At 48.5% G+C, this 19549-nt stretch overlaps 1 protein-coding gene and 1 pseudogene across 2 annotated transcripts in view; both read right to left on the bottom strand.

The window, feature by feature from the left end:
- EYA2 (EYA transcriptional coactivator and phosphatase 2) overlaps positions 1-19549 on the bottom strand; it is a 260476-nt gene that overhangs the window by 10100 nt on the left and 230827 nt on the right. For both annotated transcript variants that reach the window (XM_057530048.1, XM_057530047.1), the window contains 3 exons: positions 7790-7848; positions 2303-2463; positions 969-1083 (listed from right to left, as the gene is read on the bottom strand). In XM_057530048.1, coding sequence (XP_057386031.1) covers positions 969-1083; positions 2303-2463; positions 7790-7848 — 335 coding nt within the window. The remainder of the gene's footprint in view (positions 1-968; positions 1084-2302; positions 2464-7789; positions 7849-19549) is intronic.
- On the bottom strand, positions 5141-6119 carry LOC103002767 (40S ribosomal protein SA-like; annotated as a pseudogene).

The following is a 19549-nucleotide window of genomic DNA, read 5'->3' as shown; positions in this document are numbered from 1 at the left end:
GCAGGGGCCACGGGTTCGAGCCCTGGTCCAGGGGGATCCCACATGCCACGGAGCAACTAAGCCCATGCGCCACAACTACTGAGCCTGTGCTCTAGAGCCCGTGAGCCACAACTACTGAGCCTGTGCTCTGCAACAAGAGAAGCCACCACAAGAAGCCCGCACACCAAAGAGTAGCCCCCGCTCACCACAATTAGGGAAAGCCCGTGCACAGCAACTAAGACCCAATGCAGCCAAAAATAAAATAAATTAAAAAAAATGTTTATTGCAAGGGCCACACACTAAAGTAGCTGTAGGGACCTACTGGCAGTGTGCATGAGTGACATGGAACAAGTGTAGGACAACAGGGAGAGGTGAGGACTGGGGTAAACTGCAGAGCACATGCCAGTTCTGACGTTTTCCAAGATCCTCGAAACCTGCAGCTATGGATTAACTTTCCCAGTCTTTGGGACAAAGTGTTTGTCAAACAAAACACATCAGCAGGATGGATTCAGCTCATGAGCTGCCATTTTGTGACCATTCATCTGTTGGCTCACAAGAATTCTGATGCTGCAGGGGAGTAATTTGTTCTCTGGCCCAGATGATCTTATTTAAGAGCAAGAGGCAATTTAGTGGGAGGTCTAGAATGAAACTGGGCCCTCCTGACCTCACTAAGAGCCTCCAGATGATCTGTGTGATCCTATAAAATGGTTTTCACGGGGTGATGTTGTGGGCAAGAGCGGATGGGACGATAGACCTACGTACAAAGGCCTTTAGTTCTGCTGGCCCCCGATCAGTCTCTGCAACTATCTGCACATCTGAGGGACAAGGTGTCCATGGTGCCTTGTACACCTCAGCTTTATCAAATGTCTGGAAGGTGTGCAGGGGAGAATTTGGGGGTCCAATTCTCCCAAGTGTGGAAATGCAGGGGCCACCACCCTCGAATGGGAGAAAGTTCAGTGGCACAAAGGAAAACGGGGGCTCCCACCTACCGGGAATTGATGAGGTTTAGTGCCTTCAGGGAGTGGGTCAGCCAGAGGTCCGTCAGAGCTTCCAGCTCGGCTCTGAGCTGTAGCCAGGTCTCTCTTTTGGGAGCTCCTATCAAGCCTATGGACAAAGCAAATAAAAATAATAGTTGCTGTCATTTTAAAGGGCTGGGGGGGAGTAGGGTTAGGGAAGGTGAGTCTAGGTTTCAAATCAGATGACACCCAAGGTCAACTTCAATCCAGTGACCTTAATTTTATTTTGAGATTGATTGGATCAGTCAGTGGAGTTGAGTAGCCGCCTACTCAAACCTCTTCCCTTTACTGGCCAGTAGCTGGTTAGAGACCTTGTGATAATCAAAAACATCCCCAAATGCCTCCTGGGTGGGGGGAGGGGGGAAGTGGCATCACCCGTTAAGAGCCAGCGGCCTAGAGAATTCGAGAAATAGTGATCGAGGGCCTAGTCACTGCCGAGCCAACCCTGCCTTCAGCCCCTTCCAGACTTCTTGTTCAGTGTGATAGCCAGTGCTCTCCTGCCACCGAAGCTGGTGGCTTTCACCTCGGCTGCATAGTAGAGTCACCAGGGAGCTCTCTGAGTCCCGATGCCAGGCAGCAGCCAGGCCAAGAACATCAGAACTGGAAACTCCTCAAGGGGTTCCAATATGAGCCAAGTCTGAGAACCAGTGTTTCCACAGACCAGCTGGGAATCGTGTTAAAAATGCAGATCTGACTCAGTCACCTGGGGAGGGGCCGGAGAGTCTACATTTCCAACAAGCTCCCAGGTGACGCTCACGTGGCTGCTCTATGGACCGCGGTCTGAGTCGTGAGGGCTGAAGCCAGTGGTCCTCAAATCCCAACGAGCATGAGAATCACCCGGAGGGCAAGTTAAGACACGGAGGGCCGGGCCCACCCCAGAGCTTCAGGTGCAACAGGTCTGAGGTGGGGCCCGAGAACCTGCATTTCCAGCAAGTCCCCAGGTGATGGTGATGTTGCTGGTCCAAGGACCACACGTGGAGAACCACGGCGGGGGTGGGGGGGGGGTGCAATCATGGGCAAGACGCTTCATCCCTTCCTCAGCTTCCCAGCCCCGCCCCCCGCCCCCCGCCCCGCCCCCCTAAAGTGAGGCTAATGAAATCTTAGTACCCTCTTCCAGAGGGCGTCACAAGGGTGACACTGAGTGAGCTACGACTTATAAGCCTCTCAGAGCAGTACCTGGCACAGGGCAGGTGGGATGCGAGTGACAGCATCCATCCTTGATGAATTTCCCTTGGTCCAGGGGGTGCGCCTGGAGCACAGGCAGACCCTCTGACCGCCGTGGACGACGCTCTCCCTGACCCACTCACCGCCGACGTTGTTCTTGTAGGTGTTGTACGTCTCCTTCACTCGCCGGTAGCGGAAGGCCAGCTTCCTCATCCAGTCCACGCCGCCGTGCACGCCAGAGCCCAGGCACAAGTTGGCCCCCGGGGCCGAACTATGGAAGCCATCAGCGGAGAAGTTGTAGGTGCTGGGGAGACGGAAGAGGGCAGGGGGTGGGAGAAGAGACAGTGTTCATGTCGGGGAGGTGGGAGCTCTTCACCCGGAGACCCATGGAGTGGGGCCTGGGGCACCCACGAAGTCCCCGAATGTTCGAGGGTGCTGTGGGTATGTGCGTTCTGGGAGAAGCAGGGTCATAGTTTTTGTTAACTTTCCCAACAACGGTGGCATCCTTTGCTCTTGCCTACTCAGCATCCGTTCTCCTTTCTTTTGGTATCAAAGAGCATCTCTATTTTGGGGGGGCAGCCATTCTGTCCCCTGCATGCAGTGGCCAAGCTGGGGAAAGCCTCCCTCTCTCCCCCTTTAGAATCTGAAGCTGGAAGGCAACTCCAAAAAATGGTTGGCCTTGGTTCATCCTGAGAGAAGGGTCCAGAAGAAAATGCCAGTTAGTTTCTGCCACTCTGATCCCCAAATCTGCTCTGCTTCACATGCCCCATAAGCCCTGACTGCTGACCTTTTCTTCCTATTCTGTGAGCATCTCTGTTATCTTTCCACAGACATTCCCTATGTTGGGGACGTCCCTGGCAGTCCAGTGGTTAAGACTCTGCACTCCCAATGCAGGGGGCATGGGTTCAATCCCTGGTCCGAGAACTAAGATCCTGCATGCCGCAGGGCATGGACAGCAAAAAAAAAAAAAAAAAAAGAAATTCCCTATGTTAATTTTTTTATCTGTTAAATTAAGCAGAGCCGATTGCTGGTGCTTCGCAGACATAACCCTCCATCAGCATGAAGCGTGGTCTGGGTACGAGTCAGAGTGTCATGTGAAGTTAATGACAGAAGCGGCAGCTGGGAAACAGAAGGGGAAAGTGTGGGCGATTGACCACCTACAGCAGCTAGAGCGTGAGAACGAAAGCCCTAGCTCTCCATGGAACACCATTTTCTTTCCCTCCACCGGAAGCTTGGTACAGGTTTGCAAAACCACAGGACGTTGCAAGGCAAAACCAGAGCGTGACAAGGGATGTGTGGACCAAAAACTTCAAAAGTGAAAGTCTCTTCGAAGAGAAAAAGCCTGGGGGGAGCAGGTCAGCGTGGTATACCACGGCCTCTCGGGGGGTGGGTTTGGCTGACTTTTTTTCTCTTTGCACTATTTTATTGTTTCTGGATTTTCTGTGATGAGTTTAAGGGTGGAGAAAGATATTGTATTTTTTAAAAAGATGTGATGCACCAGGGATGAAACAACACTAGGAAATTGTATCTTAGGTATCCCTGGTTTAACGCCACTGCTGCAGCAGATAAAAGGGAATTTGAAAAGTGTGAAGCGCTGGGTCATTCTCCCTGTGGGCCACGTGATGTGCTGATGCCCACATGCCGTCCCACACCATTCTGTGCCTGGGGCTCAGCCTGACAGCCTGAATATCGAACTGGTGACAACAAAACCCCTGCAGGATCCACAGAAACGCCTTGAGTGATGCCTCAAACTCAACAGATTTTACCACGTGGGCTCACTGGGGCAGGTGGGCCAGGAGGACACTGACCCAGGTGACTTAACCCCAAAGGCCTCAAACGTAGACTCTGGCATTCCCTCCAGAGCAGGCTGGGTAGACAGTCACAGAGAGATACCAACAGGCTGACAGAAGTTCTTTAGATGTCTTCAAATTTTTGCCCAGATGTCCATAAACACACACACACATTCACCTGGGTCATTTTTCACAGACATTTGTGTGAGTGTGCGTGTGTATAAAATTGGAAGCAAGTAACTCATAATGTCAGAAAGTGGTGAGTTGGAGATGGTGGGAACAGGGGTGATCATAGTTTCTTCTCTGCTCTTTACTGAATTACTCAAATTTAAAAAGTTGGGGACTTCCCTGGCGGTCCAGTGGTTAGGACTCTGTGCTTTCACTGCCGAGGGCAAGGGTTCAATCCCTGGTTGGGGAACTAAGATCCCGCGTGCCTCGTGGCGTGGCCAAAAAAAATAAATACAATACAGTAAAATAAAAATATAGGTTGTGTGTAATTAACTTGTTTGACCACTAGCTTGACATCGTGATATTTGACACCATAACTTCTGAGATCTTGAGAAGGTTATTAAAAAAAAAATTTAAAAAGATGCATGGAGGATAAGATATGACTGTTTCTAATAACTTGTTTGCATGATAACCTCCTCTTTCCCACGAAAGATGCCAGTGGGTTTATTACACAGACATGTTGCTGCTGCTTTCTTCTCAGTCCCTCCCTTGGGTGGCGGTGACCAGGGGCTAAAGAGAAATAAAATATCCCCAACTAGTAAAAGGGAGCAGAAAACATCTAATCGTAGGGGCAGAGAGCCATTTAGCAAGGACTACTCACTGTGCTGGGCACTTTTCTAGCACATTCTTATCCTTACGAGAAAGGGGCTATGTGACTTTATCCCATCACGGCCCCTCATTTCCAGAAGCCACACTTTATTTTATTTTATTTTTTTTTGTGGATTTACATTTTATTTTTTTATTTTTTTTATTTTTTTCAAACATCTTTATTGAAGTATAATTGCCTTACAATAGTGTGTTAGCATCTGCTTTATAACAAAGTGAATCTGTTATACATATACAATATGTTCCCATTTCTCTTCCCTCTTGCATCTCCCTCCCTCCCACCCTCCCCATCCCACCCCTCTAGGTGGTCACAAAGCACCGAGCTGATCTCCCTGTGCTATGCGCAGAAGCCACACTTTAAATTGACACGTGCTCCTTCCTCTCTACTGTCAAGGTTCCCATCTTGCTAGAGAATGTCTTCTGCTTTTTCTTTTTTAAAGAAATTTTATTTTCCATCAACCTCATTTCCATTTTCTGCTTAAGAGTCTTTGGAAGAACAGCTTCGGACCACTCAGTGGTTGTGCCTCCCCAACCAGTGGCCTGAGCTCCGCAGTCTTCAGTAGCGAGCCGCTGGGCAGGCACAGAGGGCATCTGTGAGCCTTCAGACTGGTCTGCGACCTCGGGTTGAGTGGCAGTGAACTTGGGAGCTGGAGCATCCATTCACCCCGACGTTGCTCCAGGGTTACAGTCTTTTCAGCACCGGCCTGCTCTTCCTTTTCAGGCTCTTCTGGATCCCTGTAGAAGCAGAGATCAGGCATGACCTCCCCGGGTGCTCACGGGAGATGGTACCGCGCACGCGCAGGACATCCCAGGCCAGCATCCACCGCGTCAGACCCACTGGGGAAGCTCCCTTGTTGTTGTAGGGACGGCGCAGAGGAGAGTCTGCTACACACAGCAATGGTAGGCAGGTTAACACGAGAGCCTCTGGGAGAGGCTGGTGGTCAGCGCTGGAATCAGTAACCACCAGAAGTCCTGGCGCCTGGAAGGCTGCCTGGATCTGGTAAGTGAAGGTTCCAGGAGTGAAACAGCCAGAGATAGAAGTAGCTCCGGCGGCAGCGGCAAACTTCAGCACAGCTCACCGGTCAGTCTTCTGGAGGACATGACACTGACATCGGCTGGGTTTTCAGTGGCAGCCATGGCACAAGCTGCCGGCAGAAGCTTCTCCCCTGTTATCTTCAGATTTATGATGTAGATGCAGTCACTTTTCCTTCTGTAGATGGACCGATCCATTTGGAAGTCAAGGTTGGTGCCTCCTAACTGGGTTCCTGCTGCACAGAATTGGAGGACATCCTCCTTTTTCACTTGCAGGACATCAAGGACTCCGGACATTGTGGAAATTTCCCTTTAAGTAATGATGGGAATCTAGAACAATGCCTTATGGACCCCTCCCTGGGTAGTGCAGAAAGGCTAGAGAATTTACTATTGAAAAAGAACACTGACTCTGTAAACTCAGGATACCTGGGGAGGTGCCTGGATGTTCTGCTAAGAGGTGGAGGGCAGGGAAGGGTATCCGTGAATCCTGCCTCACCCACTTACCAGCTGTGTGAGGTTGGGCAGGTTACTGAACCTCTCTGTGCCTCCCGTTCCCTAAGTGTAAAACGATGATGATGATAAGAGCAACTATTTCCTAGGGTTACTGTGAAGATGCAGGGAGTTAAGTCACATAGAGCAACTGGAACAGGGCATGGTGCAAAGCAAGGGCGTTACCACTGTTGGTTTTTACTGTTAACTGAAAACAAAACAAAACACAACAAGGGGCATTTGATAGTTGGTGCCTAGCACACAGTAGGTGCTTAATAGATATTTCTTGAACAAATGGGGAATTTGGCTTCTAGTGGGAAAAAAACACCCTTGGATTGTGGATTCTTGAAATGAGGTACCAAACAACTCAGCATGAATCAGGGTTCAGAGGGACATTGCTCTAAATTCCAAGCCAGCCAACTACAGGGGAAACGATAAAAACACAACACTGGTTGCTCACTGCCTTGAAAGGGAGAGTGGTTCCCTGGGATGACTTCATGAAAAGGACACGATTAGCCTTGACCTGGGGTTTATTTACTCCACAAATTAATCAGTCCTGGCTGGCACTGAAGCTGTGCTCCTTGCCAGGCCTGACTGCAGAAGGGATTTTCTGAGTGGCTAATTAAAACGAAGCAGGCGATGCCCAGCTATCACTTCTAATTGTGCTGGGCTTTGAAAAGACTTGCAGGACTCAGGAACAGAAACTTTGATTTCTTTTTTTTTTTTTGAGTAAGTTGGAAGACACACCTAGGAAGCAAACACTAAGTTAAGTTACCACGAATGGCTCACAGGCAAAACGTTATTTGGTCTCATAATATTTTTGATGGGCCTAGAGGCATGGAATAGTGATAATTTTGATAAGCACAGATTAATAACCAGGGTTCCGTTTTTATAATGGGCAGGCTTGGAACATTCCAGCCACATTCTTCTGAAAGCTGTCTCATTTTGAGCAGTTGGGTACCTTATTTCTGAAATTCACGTCCTAGGAGTGTTTTCCCCTAGAAATCAGACATACCACTTACTCACTCAAGAAATATTTTTTTGAGTGTTGACTATATCAGTTTTACATTAAATAACGTATGTATGTTAGTTGAGTGCAGTCAAACCTTGGAAAAAGGTTTACCAGACTCTTGATGGTGGTGATTCTGGGAGACAAGATCAGAGGTGGTGTATGACATTTTTTACAATGTGCATGCATTACTTTAGTAAGCAGGGAAAAACCCACAGAGAGATAAACATAAGCAGAGTCACAGAGGGTCCGCAGAAAGCTCAGCCTCAGTGATTCGAGGTGATGCGGAGCAGGCTGCAGGGTGGGGGGCAGGGTGGTGATTTTTGAGTTCAGAGAAACGCCAGTCCCAGCTCTGGCTGAGGGCAGGCGCACCTTGCCCTGATAAGCAGCCCGTCCCTCCTCTCTGCTTCCTAGTGAAAGGCAAGCTTGATAACCAATCAGAAGGGGCATTTTTGATTGACTCCCCAAATTCCTACCTTAAATCTTGCCCATTGTCATCGGATGAGACATCGTCCACGTGGATCTGGTCACAGTCCTACAGAGAATTTGGCAAGAAGAGAAAAAGGGAGAAACGTGACTGGTGAAGCTGATGCAGCCTTTAAGAGTTGGTTTCATAAGCTGAGGGGTGAAGGAGCACTGGACTGGGAGTCAGAGTCCTGAATTCTAGTCTAAACTTTGCCACTAAAGGTCAGGTGACCTTGGGCTAAGTATCATCCTCTTTTGCCTTTGGCTATAAGGGGTGGTGGTGACCGTATAATTTATCATGCAAACCTAGATAGTTTTGCAATGTAAAGGGGGCTGCTATCAACGTTCCATTAGGAGGACAGGCACAAAATAGGACCTATCTCCCTCTGCCCCCAGGTACACTAGGACCTATGGTTATCATGGCCATATGGTGGAAGCCTCTCACTATTCAAAGTGTTTCCTCTGCTTGGAACGCTCTTCTGCTTTCATCTGCTTAGTGAACCTTGTATTCTTCAAGCATTAGCTTCAGGAGGTACCCCCTGCCCAAGTCCCCCTCTGTGTCCCACGATCTGTGACCATCATTTATCAAGCATTACTATGTGCCAGGCACCATTCCAAGGGTTCGCCGTTCAATGGACTCCAATAACATGCTGCTTTCCACCACCCATACATCTCTCAGTTCTCTTTGGAGAAATACCGTAACACGTGGGAGTTAAGATTGAGGGGAGGGGATGATGTAGGTGGGCACATGACCCAGGCTCAACCAATCAGAGAGACCCAGGGTCCCTCTGGCCACAGTGATTACTTCAGAGATGAGTGTGTGGCCTCAGCTGGACCAATGAGAACCAGCTCTGGGACTTTTGGGAAAGAGGAGCTCTCCTTTCCCTAGAGCTGCTGGATGGTGAGATTAAGCCTGGGGCTGTTAGAGGAAAGTAGGTCTGGGAGTTGCAGGGAGGGATGAGGCCCCGATCACATTGTTTGCTCCTCTGGATCCAGCCACAACTGAGACAAGGCCACCCTGACTACTATGGTAGGCTGAATGATAGCCCCCGCAAAACATCCCTGTCCTAATCTCAGGAAACGTATACAGAAAAAGGCACTTTGCGGATGTGATTAAGTTAAAGATCTTGAGATGGGGAGATTATCCTGGATTTTCCAGGTGGACCCCAAATGTAATTACAAGGGTCCTTGTAAGTAAGAGGCAGAGGGGTGTTTGACGACAGAGAGGGGAAGGGAACTGGAGTGAGGTGCTTTGAAGATGAAGGCAGAGGCCGCAAGCCAAGAAATACAGGCGGCCACCAGAAGCCGAAAATGGCGAAGAAACATATTCTCCCCTCAAAGCCTCCAGAAGAAACCAGCTCTGCCAACATCTTCAGCCCAGTGAAATTGATTTTGGACATTGATCTCCAGAACTGTGTTGTTTTAAGCCACTAAGTGTGTGGTAATTTGGTACAGCAGCCGTAGGAGACGAATACACGGACTTTTCCATTTAAGTGAGTGGAGATGGATTTCTGTCATTTTGCAACCAAGAGGCAAGTGATGCAACAGCCCCCAAGGAAGCCTGTGAACTCTACCTCCATCAGAAAGTCCATTCAGATGATCGGTCCATAAGGCAAAAATCGTGAGCATGCTATGCCTGCCCCCCGATGGTACTGGTTAGAGCTCAGGCTCTGGAATCGGATCGCCTGGGTTTGGATCCTGGATCCAACCACTTGAGCAAGTGACTTAACCACCCCGAATCTCAGAGATCAGTTTGGCAAATGGAGATAATAACAGAACCTGCTTCACAAGGTTGACGAGAGGAGAAGGGTCTGGCTACATAAATGTTAGTTTTGATTATTGTGTTAAGATTTGTAAACATCCACGTTTTGGTTTGCAAGACAATTTCAGGGGGCAGATATCTCCTCGCAAAGACTGCTAGAGAGAGGAGATGCACGAGGAACTTTGAGCTTGACCTCTGAGAGAAAAACTGGTTGTAACATCTCTGGGCCCTTGATGGGAGGAGAGAAGCTGGGAAAAAAATGGTGTTGTCAACATTTTGAGCAGATCTCTTTTTACACAAGGAAGAGGCTTGAGTTTATCTTTGAGAACAAGAGTTTTGCTGGGGGATGATGGGACCACCTTCCCTCCATCACTTTTTAAAGATATACAGAGGTAACTTAGTTGTTACGGAGATGCGGGGGTAGAGGGGGTGGGGACAGTGGCATTTGGGGCAGCCTGGGCTGCTTTGTGGGGATCAAGGTTGGAACCTGGAAGAAGGGGTGGTGAGGCCCCTGATCCCTCTCTGGCCCCCCTGAATGAGCTTTGGACTGGAAGGCGGTTTGCTGGATCCTCTGGATTGGAAAGAGGTTTGTTTCCAGAGTCCCTGGCACACTTTGCCCACAGCTCTGTGGCAGTGACAAAGTAGGACTCAGGGTCCTGCTGCAAGGCACCTCACGTGCCTGTGGGCCTGGCACAGTGCCCGGGCGTGGGCAACGGTGTGCTCTGACAGGTCTGACAGCAGGGGGGTCAGCCATGGGCAAATGGTAGCCGGAGCAGAGGGCAAAGAACACGGCGGACGCTCAGTGGTGACCCCAACTGAGAAACTCTTTGGATAGTACTGGAAAAAGACTAGGTGGGGGGCACTGAGTGACCATCCTTGAGTGAGCAGACATCTGGTTTACACCTAAACCTTTTCTGCTGTATTCCATATTTCCTTTCTTTCCACGCACCCAGGATTCTAATGTCTTGGTGGTATAATTGATCCCCCTCCCTGAGAGGGTGTGTCCTTTCCTAAATAGTTGAGCACGATGGTATGCCCCAACTGGAAGAGTCGATAGTCACATTATCTAATACAGTAGAGGTTAGCCACATGTGGTTCTTTATAGTTAGATTCAATTAAAATTAAACAGAATAGAAAATTCAGTTCCTTAGGCCTATTTCAAGTGCTCAATAGCCAAATGGAGCCAATGGCTACCATACTGGATGGTGCACGTTTTCCATCATTGCAGAACATTCTATTGGACGGTGCAGCTCTGGAGGGATAAAGAAACGAGGGTGACAATTTCTCTGCTGTGCTGATAGGTTCAATTAAGGAAGAGCTTGCAAGCTGGCCTGGAGACATATCTCATTTAGCCCAAAATGTGCTTAAAACATTAAAACATTTTTTGGAACAATAGCCATCTCTCTCTCTCCCCCTTTCCTCCCTCCCTTCTCGCTCTTCTTGTTCTCCCTCTTTCTCTGTCTCTCTAGATTTTCAGCTACTTTGAGAATTTACATGCTCTGGCAACGCAGGGCTTGCATTTTTCTATCCCGAGAATCCTTAGCCCTGACATCCATCTCCACTCCTCCGCAGTCTCTACTGGGTTCTCCTCACTCTACCTTACCTGGTTACTTGGCCCCTGTCGGCATCCTAGTTTGAAACCTCTGATCCAGAGCAATCTCATATACATGGAAGGATCCTAGGGCCAGCAATCCTAACAGGTTAATGAAAACTGTATTTAAAAGCCAGGGCTGACTTCGGAGACCCAGGCACCGAGGAAAAATTAATAGCAGATTTCCCCCCAGTCCATTGCTTTGCCTGACATTGGAAAAACACCTCCCCGTGGCCCCCAGGCCTTCCCTCAAGCTTGAAAGCTGCTCTGGGGGGTCACCAGGGCTCAGGCCCCTGGGCAGGGTTCCCTGTGCTTTCCCTGATGTCAGGGGAAAGGTATGTGGGGAGGCTCTGTTTTTCTCATTTGCGAGGGGATTGTCGGGGGTGCTAAAGTGTGACAACAGTAGCGATCACATTTCGGGCTTAATAAAATACCATGACGCTCAGCTAGACACTACCTCATACCCCACCAGCTGACCTGGATTGAGTTACCCGCTGAGCCAGCACCGAGGGGAGCAGGACAACGCGGAGGACACGAAGATGGGGCTGGGCCCTGGGGGCAGAGGATCACATGCCTCTCAACCGTGCTGCACGGGGGGCAGGCCTCTCAAAGGATGCCAGCTTCTCACGGCCCAGGGTGCTTCTGGCCTCTCTGGAGTCAGATTGTGACTATCATGGGCGGGGCAGGGGGGGCGGGGTCTGAGCGGGACCACCCGCCCAAGACAGAGGATGGGTTCCTGTGGCCTTGCCATTGGTGAGGCGCAGTGGGGCTGAGGAACTGACACTTCCTGACCCAGAGAAACACCTGCAAAGAGTCTCGTGCAAGGATGTCCAGCATCCCAGTGAGAAACTGCAAACACCTGCAGTTCCCTCGATTGTATCATGGTGGAATGAACTGTGGTATATCCATTCAGGGGAATCCTACCCGGAGGCTCACAAGAAAGAGGGAGATAGTTATGTTAGCACATGGAAATGTTTCCAAGACATCCTACAGTGCAAAAAGAAGCAGACTGGAGAATGAGACATCCAGTATCACACATGTCGCTATTTATAAAAACCAATTAAAAACAAAACAAGGTGTTATATATGAATGTATCCATATACATAAATGGAAATAGAAAGATCTGGATGGTTACACATCTGACGGGGGACAGTAATTCCATCTGGGGAGGCACTGGCGCTGGGTTAGTGGTCAAAGGAGGCTTTAATCTTACTGAAATGCTTTCTTTCCTTTCCTTTCCTTCCTTCGTTCCTCCCTCCCTCCCTGTTTCCTTCCTTCCCTCCTTCCTTCCTTTACAAGGAGAATATGGACATATATTGCTTTTGAAAAATAAAGTATCTCCCTGGGAGGAGAGGAGAAGGCAGGATCTCACACTGGAGGACAGAGGCCAGCAATATATAGCCTCTGACTGGCTCCCAGTATGCCGGGGTCTGTGCTCAGCACTTCACATAGATTAACGGGGATACTACTGTCATTCATCTTATACAGGAGAAAATGAGGTGAGAGAAGTACAGGAACGGGTCTGTTATGAGCTGAATTGTGTCCCCTCAAAAGACGTTGCTAGTCCTAACCCCAGTACCTGGGAATGTGACCTTATTTGGAAAGAGGGTCTTCACTGATGATCAAGTTAAGATGGGGTCATGAGGGTAGGCCTTAATCCAACATGACTGATGTCCTGATAAAAAAGGGAAATCTGGACACAGAGACAGATACGCACACAGGGAGAACATCATGTGACCGTGAGGGCAGAGGTGGAGTGATAGGTCTACAAGCCAAGGAATGTCTTGGAGAAGCTAGGAGAGAGGGGCAAGGAGCAGATTCTCCCTCAGAGCCTTCAGAAGGAGCCAACCCTGCCGACACTTTGATCTTGAACTTCTGGTCTCAAGACCTGCAGGACAGGAAGTTTCTGTTGTTTAAGTCACCCAGTCTGGGTACTTTGTTACCCCAGAAAACTTCCGAGGCCATACAGTGAGGGTGAGGAGGAGGCCAGGAGGCTGTCTGCCTCCAGAGCCTGTGCTTGCAAAGACCCATCCATCCTAAGACTAATTTATACAAATGCCTCCTGTGGGCCCAGAACAGCATCAGAGGATGCTTGGGTCAAGAGAGGGTAGGTTTCAGGATTAACCTGACTCTTGTCCTCAAGGTACTTCTTATGTCCCCGGAAAAGAGAGCCTCCCCTGCTGCTCCCACCATGGTCCAAGCCATCATTACCTGCCACCTACACCAGAGGGTGGCAAACTATGACCCGGGGGCTAAATCTGGCCTGCCCGCTGTTTGTGTAAATAAAGTTTTATTGGAACACAGCCGTGCTCATTCATTTACATACTGTCTAGGGCTGATTTTGTCCTACAACGGGAGAACTGAGTAGTTGAGACAGAGACAGCCTGAGCCTCAGAGCTTAAAATGTTTACTCTCTGGCTCCTTACAGAAAAAGTTAACTGACCCCTGACTCAGACTATTATAGTCACCTCCTCACTCTCCCTGCTTCTACCCTTGTCTACCCCCCATCTTTCCAGCCTAGTCTCCATCCAGCAGCCAGAGGGATCCTGTTAAACCCTAAGTCAGATCCTGTCCCTCCCCTGCTCAGAACCCCATAACGGCTCCCACCTCCCTCCAGGTGAAAGCACAGTCCTCACCATGACTCGGGCCCCACTTGTCTGCCCACCCTCCCACTCATCACTCTCCCCCCACCATCTCCCACCCCTCTCACTGCACTGCAGACACAGCAGGCCCTGCTAGTCCTTCAACAACCCTCATGCTCTTGCCCCAGGGCCTTTGCATTTGCTGTTCCTTCTGTTTTGAATGCTTTTCCCTTCTCTTTCCATCTATCAAAAGCCTGCGAAGGTTTGTTGATGTCACTGCCTTTGTAAAAACTGCCCCAACTCTACGCCATGTCAGGACAAATGTTTCTGTGCTTCCACACTTTGTGGCCTGTAGGGTTAATCTAGGCCTGATATAATGGCCGATTTCTTCTTTCATCTGCTAAACTGGGAAACCCTAAAGGTAGTGCCTTTTTTTTTTTTTTTTTTTTTTTAAACTGGTTTTTGCAAGGTCAGAGAGTACAGCAGTTAAGAGCACAGACGCTGGGATCTGGGTCAAATTCTGACTCTGCTTACTAACAGAATGGACTTGGACAAGATACTAATCTTTGTGACTCTCAACTTCCTTGTCTGTAATTGAGCTATAGAATGGTACTGCCCACATAGGGTTTTGTAAGGATTGAATGAATCAATACAGGTAAAGCATTTTGAAAAGTCCCTCGCCCACAGAAAGTGCCACATACACGTTTGCCTTAATTATCACTAGTATTACTATTCTGAATTCCATAGGCCCAAACTGAATTGAGTTCACCACCGAAAGAGGTTCACGGATGGTCAGCTCTGCTGATGAAGCAATTTAGAAGCAAAGCAGGACATTGCAGTCTTCAGTCCAAATTCCAAAGACACGTCAGGATGCTACACATTAACGCATCTCAGGAAGCGGGGCGGAAGAGAACTAGGGTAGAGACATTCAGCTTCACACGTCCTTGATGTTGTAGTTGGCCTTCAAATGCCCATCCCTGGGCTCCAGTGTCAGCCCCGCTGTTCCCTAGGTGTGTGATCTTGGGAAAGTTACTAGACACCTGTGAGTCTTCAGGTTTTTTTTTTGTAATAAACTTTTTTTTTTTTGGCTGCATCGGGTCTTCATTGCTGCGCGCGGGCTTTCTCTCGTTGCAGCGAGCGGGGGCTACTCTTCATTGTGGTGCGCGGGCTTCTCACTGCGGTGGCTTCTCTTGTTGTGGAGCATGCGATCTAGGTGCATGGGCTTCAGTAGTTGTGGTGCACGGGCTCAGTAGTTGTGGCTCACGGGCTCTAGAGCGCAGGCTCAGTAGTTGTGGCACATGGGCTTAGTTGCTCTGTGGCATCTTCCCGGACCAGAGATCAAACCCGTGTCCCCTGCATTGGCAGGTGGATTCTTAACCACTGTGCCACCAGGGAAGTCCCTGTGATAAACTTTTAATTTTAGAATAGTTTTAGATTTACAGAAAAATTGTGAATACAGTAGAGTGTTCCCATATATCCCACACCCAGTTTCTTTTATTGTTAACATCTTATATTCAAATAGTATATCTGTCACAACTAATAAATATCACTATATTATTATTAACTAATGTCAATTCTTTATTCAGTTTTTCTACTGCCATCCTTTTTCTCTTCCAGGATCCCATCTGGGGTCCTGGGCCCACATTACATTTTGCCATCTTGTCTCTTTAGGTTCTTCTGGGTTGTGATAGTTTCTCAGACTTTCCTTGGTTTTAGTGAGTTTAAAGGAGTGCTCGTCAGGTATTTTGCAGAATGTCTCAACTGGGATTTGTCTGATGTTTTTCTCATGGTTAGACTGGAGTTATGGGTTTTGGTGAGGAAGATCACAGAGGTAAAAGTGCCACTCTCATCATATCACATCACATCAAGGGTACATACTATCAACATGACATCACTGTTGATGTTGACCTTGATCACCTGGCTCAGGTAGTGTTCCTCAGGCTTCTCCACTGTAAAGTTACTCTCCCCCCACCTTTCCATAGTATACTCTTTGGAAGGAAAAAACTGCAAAGCTCACAGTAAAGGGTAGAGTATCTACATAAATTATTTTGAATTTTTCTGTACGGGAGATTTGTCTGTTCTCCCCCACTTACTTATTCAATCATTTATCTGTGTCAGTATGGACTCATGGGTACTTATTTTATATTTTGGGTTGAATACTATGTTATTTGTTTTAGTACTCAAAGTGTTCCAGTTCTGGCCACTGGGAACCCTTCCAGTCAGCACTTGTGTCCCTTTGACATACCCCATCATCATGAGGTTTTTTGAGCACTTCTTTAGTTTTTGGTACTATAAGATGCTCCATGTTTATCATGTAACTTCTCTGTCCCAGCCCTAGAATCAGTCACTTCTCCAAGGAGCCCTGGTTCCTTTCACTGGAAAATGGTGTTTTGAAGCCAAGATCTGGATGCTGGGTGTGCTAGTTGCTACAGGAGTGTCATTACTTCTGCGCCCTCTTGGGCAACAGACCAAGGTCTCCAGGATTTTAAAAAAAAAATTATTTATTTATTTATTTGGTTGTGCCAGGTCTTAATTGCAGCAGGCAGGCTCCTTAGTTGTGGCAGGCTCCTTAGTTGTGGCTCATGGGCTCCTTAGTTGTGGCTTGCTGGCTCCTTAGTTGCGGCATGCACATGGGATCTAGTTCCCTGGCCAGGGATCGAACCCAGGCCCCCTGCATTGGGAGCGCGGAGTCTTAACCACCGTGCCACCAGGGAAGTCCTGGATTTTTAAAAAATTATGAAATATGGGTAATGCATCCACTTGCAGGTGTGTAACGAGGCATGTGGCTGGCGTAATAAATGATACTGATTATAGTCCAGACCACTCCTTTCACCAGTGTGGAAACTGAAGCTCAGACAGGGCCAAGTGGAACTTACATAAAGGGTCACAGGGCCTGGGTGAAGGTTATCTGTGGGATTGCAGGAGCGTCCCATTTTTCATCAGCGATGACAGTGATTTATCCTTTTGTCATGTGCTCAAAGTCCAGATTTAGTTTCAAGGTAACATTAGTCTCCTGAAATGCATGAGAGAGCATCCCACCTTTTCTTTGCTCTGCAATTTGTGCAGGATGGGATTTATTTATCCTTTCCTTGAATGTTTGGTGGAACTCTTGTTTAAAACGAGCTGGACCTGGTGCCTTTGTTAGAGCTGTACAACTTTTTTTTTTTTTTAATTAATTAATTTATTTATTATTTTTGGCTGTGTTGGGTCTTGGTTTCTGTGCGAGGACTTCCTCTAGCTGTGGCAAGCCGGGTCCCCTCTTCATGGCGGTGCGCGGGCCTCTCACTATCGCGGCCTCTCTTGTTGCGGAGCAAAGGCTCCAGACGTGCAGGCTCAGTAGTTGTGGCTCACGGGCCTAGTTGCTCCATGGCATGTGGGATCCTCCCAGACCAGGGCTCGAACCCGTGTCCCCTGCATTGGCAGGCAGACTCTCAACCACTACGCCACCAGGGAAGCCCAGAGCTGTACACCTTTAACTATCATTTCAATTTCTCATGGTCACTGGTTTATTTATCTAAAAATTTTCCCCTTGGGTTAATTTTGATAATTTACATCTTTCTGAAAAGGGTCAACTTCATCCAGGTTTTCAAGTTCATTGGAACAATATTGCTCATGGTATTCTCATAATTAAAAAAAAAAAAAGAATCTCCCCTGAACCTACAATAATGTCCATGCTTTCATTCTGGATGTTGGTTACTGATCTCTTCTTCTCCCTCTTTTTTTTCTTGTTCATGCTCGCCAAAGGCTTTCTACCTTAATGATCTTTTCAGTTACCAGTTCTTATTAATTTTCCTGGTTTTCTAATTTAAGGCTGTCTGGATCAGCCTTTGCCTGCACCCCATAGGTTTTTTTTTTTTTTTAATAAATTTATTTATTTATTTGGCTGTGTTGGGTCTTCGTTTCTGTGCGAGGGCTTTCTCCAGCTGTGGTGAGCGGGCCTCTCACCGTCGCGGCCTCTCCCGTTGCGGAGCACAGGCTCCAGACGCGCAGGCTCAGTAGTTGTGGCTCATGGGCCCAGTTGCTCCGCGGCATGTGGGATTCCCAGACCAGGGCTCGAACCCGTGTCCCCTGCATTGGCAGGCAGACTCTCAACCACTGCACCACCAGGGAAGCCCCACCCCATAGGTTTTGATCCTTAGTATTCTCGTCATTGCTTGTTTCTGAACAGTAAGCCCGGTGACAAATACCCATCAAAATCCGTTCTGCTTATGCTGGTGACAGCCGGGGTTTTCCCAACCTGCTCTGCTGTGGTCTGATCCCATTACGTTTTGTCCTTGGCTGCCTGGAGACACGAATGCAGAAAGGAAATTGTTGACAAATTTGCTTTAGAAAAATGACTCTCATCCAAGCCCAGATGGACTCCCTGCCCACTCCTTCTCCTTCAAGGCAGGTATATTTTAAAAGTGAGAGTGCTTAAAGCTGCCTCTAGACTAGCCAGAGAGGGGCCTGCTCCCTGGGAGGGAAACCTGGGCTGTCTTTCTCGTGTTGTTTAAGTGTTTAACTTATCTGAAGAGCACTAAACAGGCTGTGGCCTGTGTTGCATTAATGGTCAGTTGGGCAGGACGTCTTGGAGAGCAGCTCAGCGCTGACACGGTGAAATATTATTCTCCCTGACAGCTCCTGCAGAACCGTAAATCAGACGTTTAGCAATCAGGCCCAGGTGTCAGGCAGGCAGCCATGGCCTGCCCAGATTCCAGCCACTTCTGAGACCCTCCAGCATGATCCTTCCCAAAGCTCTGGCAGCATCTTGAAACGCTCCCCCTCCAGCCCACCCTCCAGCCTGGCCACGCCTGATTCGGGCCAGGGATACCTTCTGTCAAAACCTTTAGGTTGATCTTGTTTCTTATGAAGGACTCTTTTCTTCCATCCACTCTGTGGACCCGTATGCCTTCTCCAATTCACTGTTCATCTCAAAACTGTATCTTTGGGACTTCCCTGGTGGCACAGCGGTTAAGAATCCACCTGCCAACGCAGGGGACACGGGTTCCATCTCTGGTCTGGGAAGATCCCACATGCCGCGGAGCAACTAAGCCCATGTGCCACAACTACTGAGCCTGCGCTCTAGAGCCCGCAAGCCACAACTACAGCACCTGTGCGCCTAGAGCCCATGCTCCACAACAAGAGAAGCCACCGCAATGAGAAGCCTGCACACTGCAATGAAGAGTAGCCCCGGCTCAGGGCAACTAGAGAAAGCCCGCGCACAGCAACTAAGACCCAACGCAGCGAAAAATAAATAAATAAAAAAAAAATTGTATCTTCCGTGAAAGATAAACGTCCCAGCCTAGAAGTCAGCTTGGCCTGGGATCAGATCTCCACTCTACTCTTACTAGCTCTGTGACCCCTGAAAAATGACCTCCCTGGGTTTCATTCTTCATATGTAAAATAGAGATTAAAAAAAAAAAATCTCCCTTTCCATGGTACTTGTGAGATTTCAGTGAGAAAATACACGTGTGATGCTTGGCACAGGGTAAGAGCTCAATACGTGTCAGCCCTGGGCAAGTTAACCTCTCCGTGCCTCAGTTTTCCCATCTCTGAAATGGGGATACGTAACAGTATCTACCTTCTGTGACTGTTGGAAAGGTTAAATGAAGGCATGCAGGTGAGCCCTTCGGGCACTGCCTGGCACAGTGAGCTCTCAGGACATGTCAGCTGTCGCTGTGATTGGGTTTATTATTCTCACCTGTACCCCCCACTCGGCTCCAACCTCAGTCCACATCCTTCTTTCTAGAAATGCATTCAGATCCTTTGTTTATTGCTTTGTTCCCCTTGCAGGGGGGAAGAGAAGGTGCCGTAGTAGTTTAGTGTGGTTTAGGTTGCTGTTATTTGTGTGACTTTT

Source organism: Balaenoptera acutorostrata, chromosome 15 (assembly GCF_949987535.1).
Source record: "Balaenoptera acutorostrata chromosome 15, mBalAcu1.1, whole genome shotgun sequence".
NCBI classification, from domain to species: Eukaryota; Metazoa; Chordata; class Mammalia; order Artiodactyla; family Balaenopteridae; genus Balaenoptera; species Balaenoptera acutorostrata.
The sequence above is the reverse complement of the archived record's forward strand: the minus strand, read 5'-3'. Positions and strand labels throughout refer to the sequence as shown.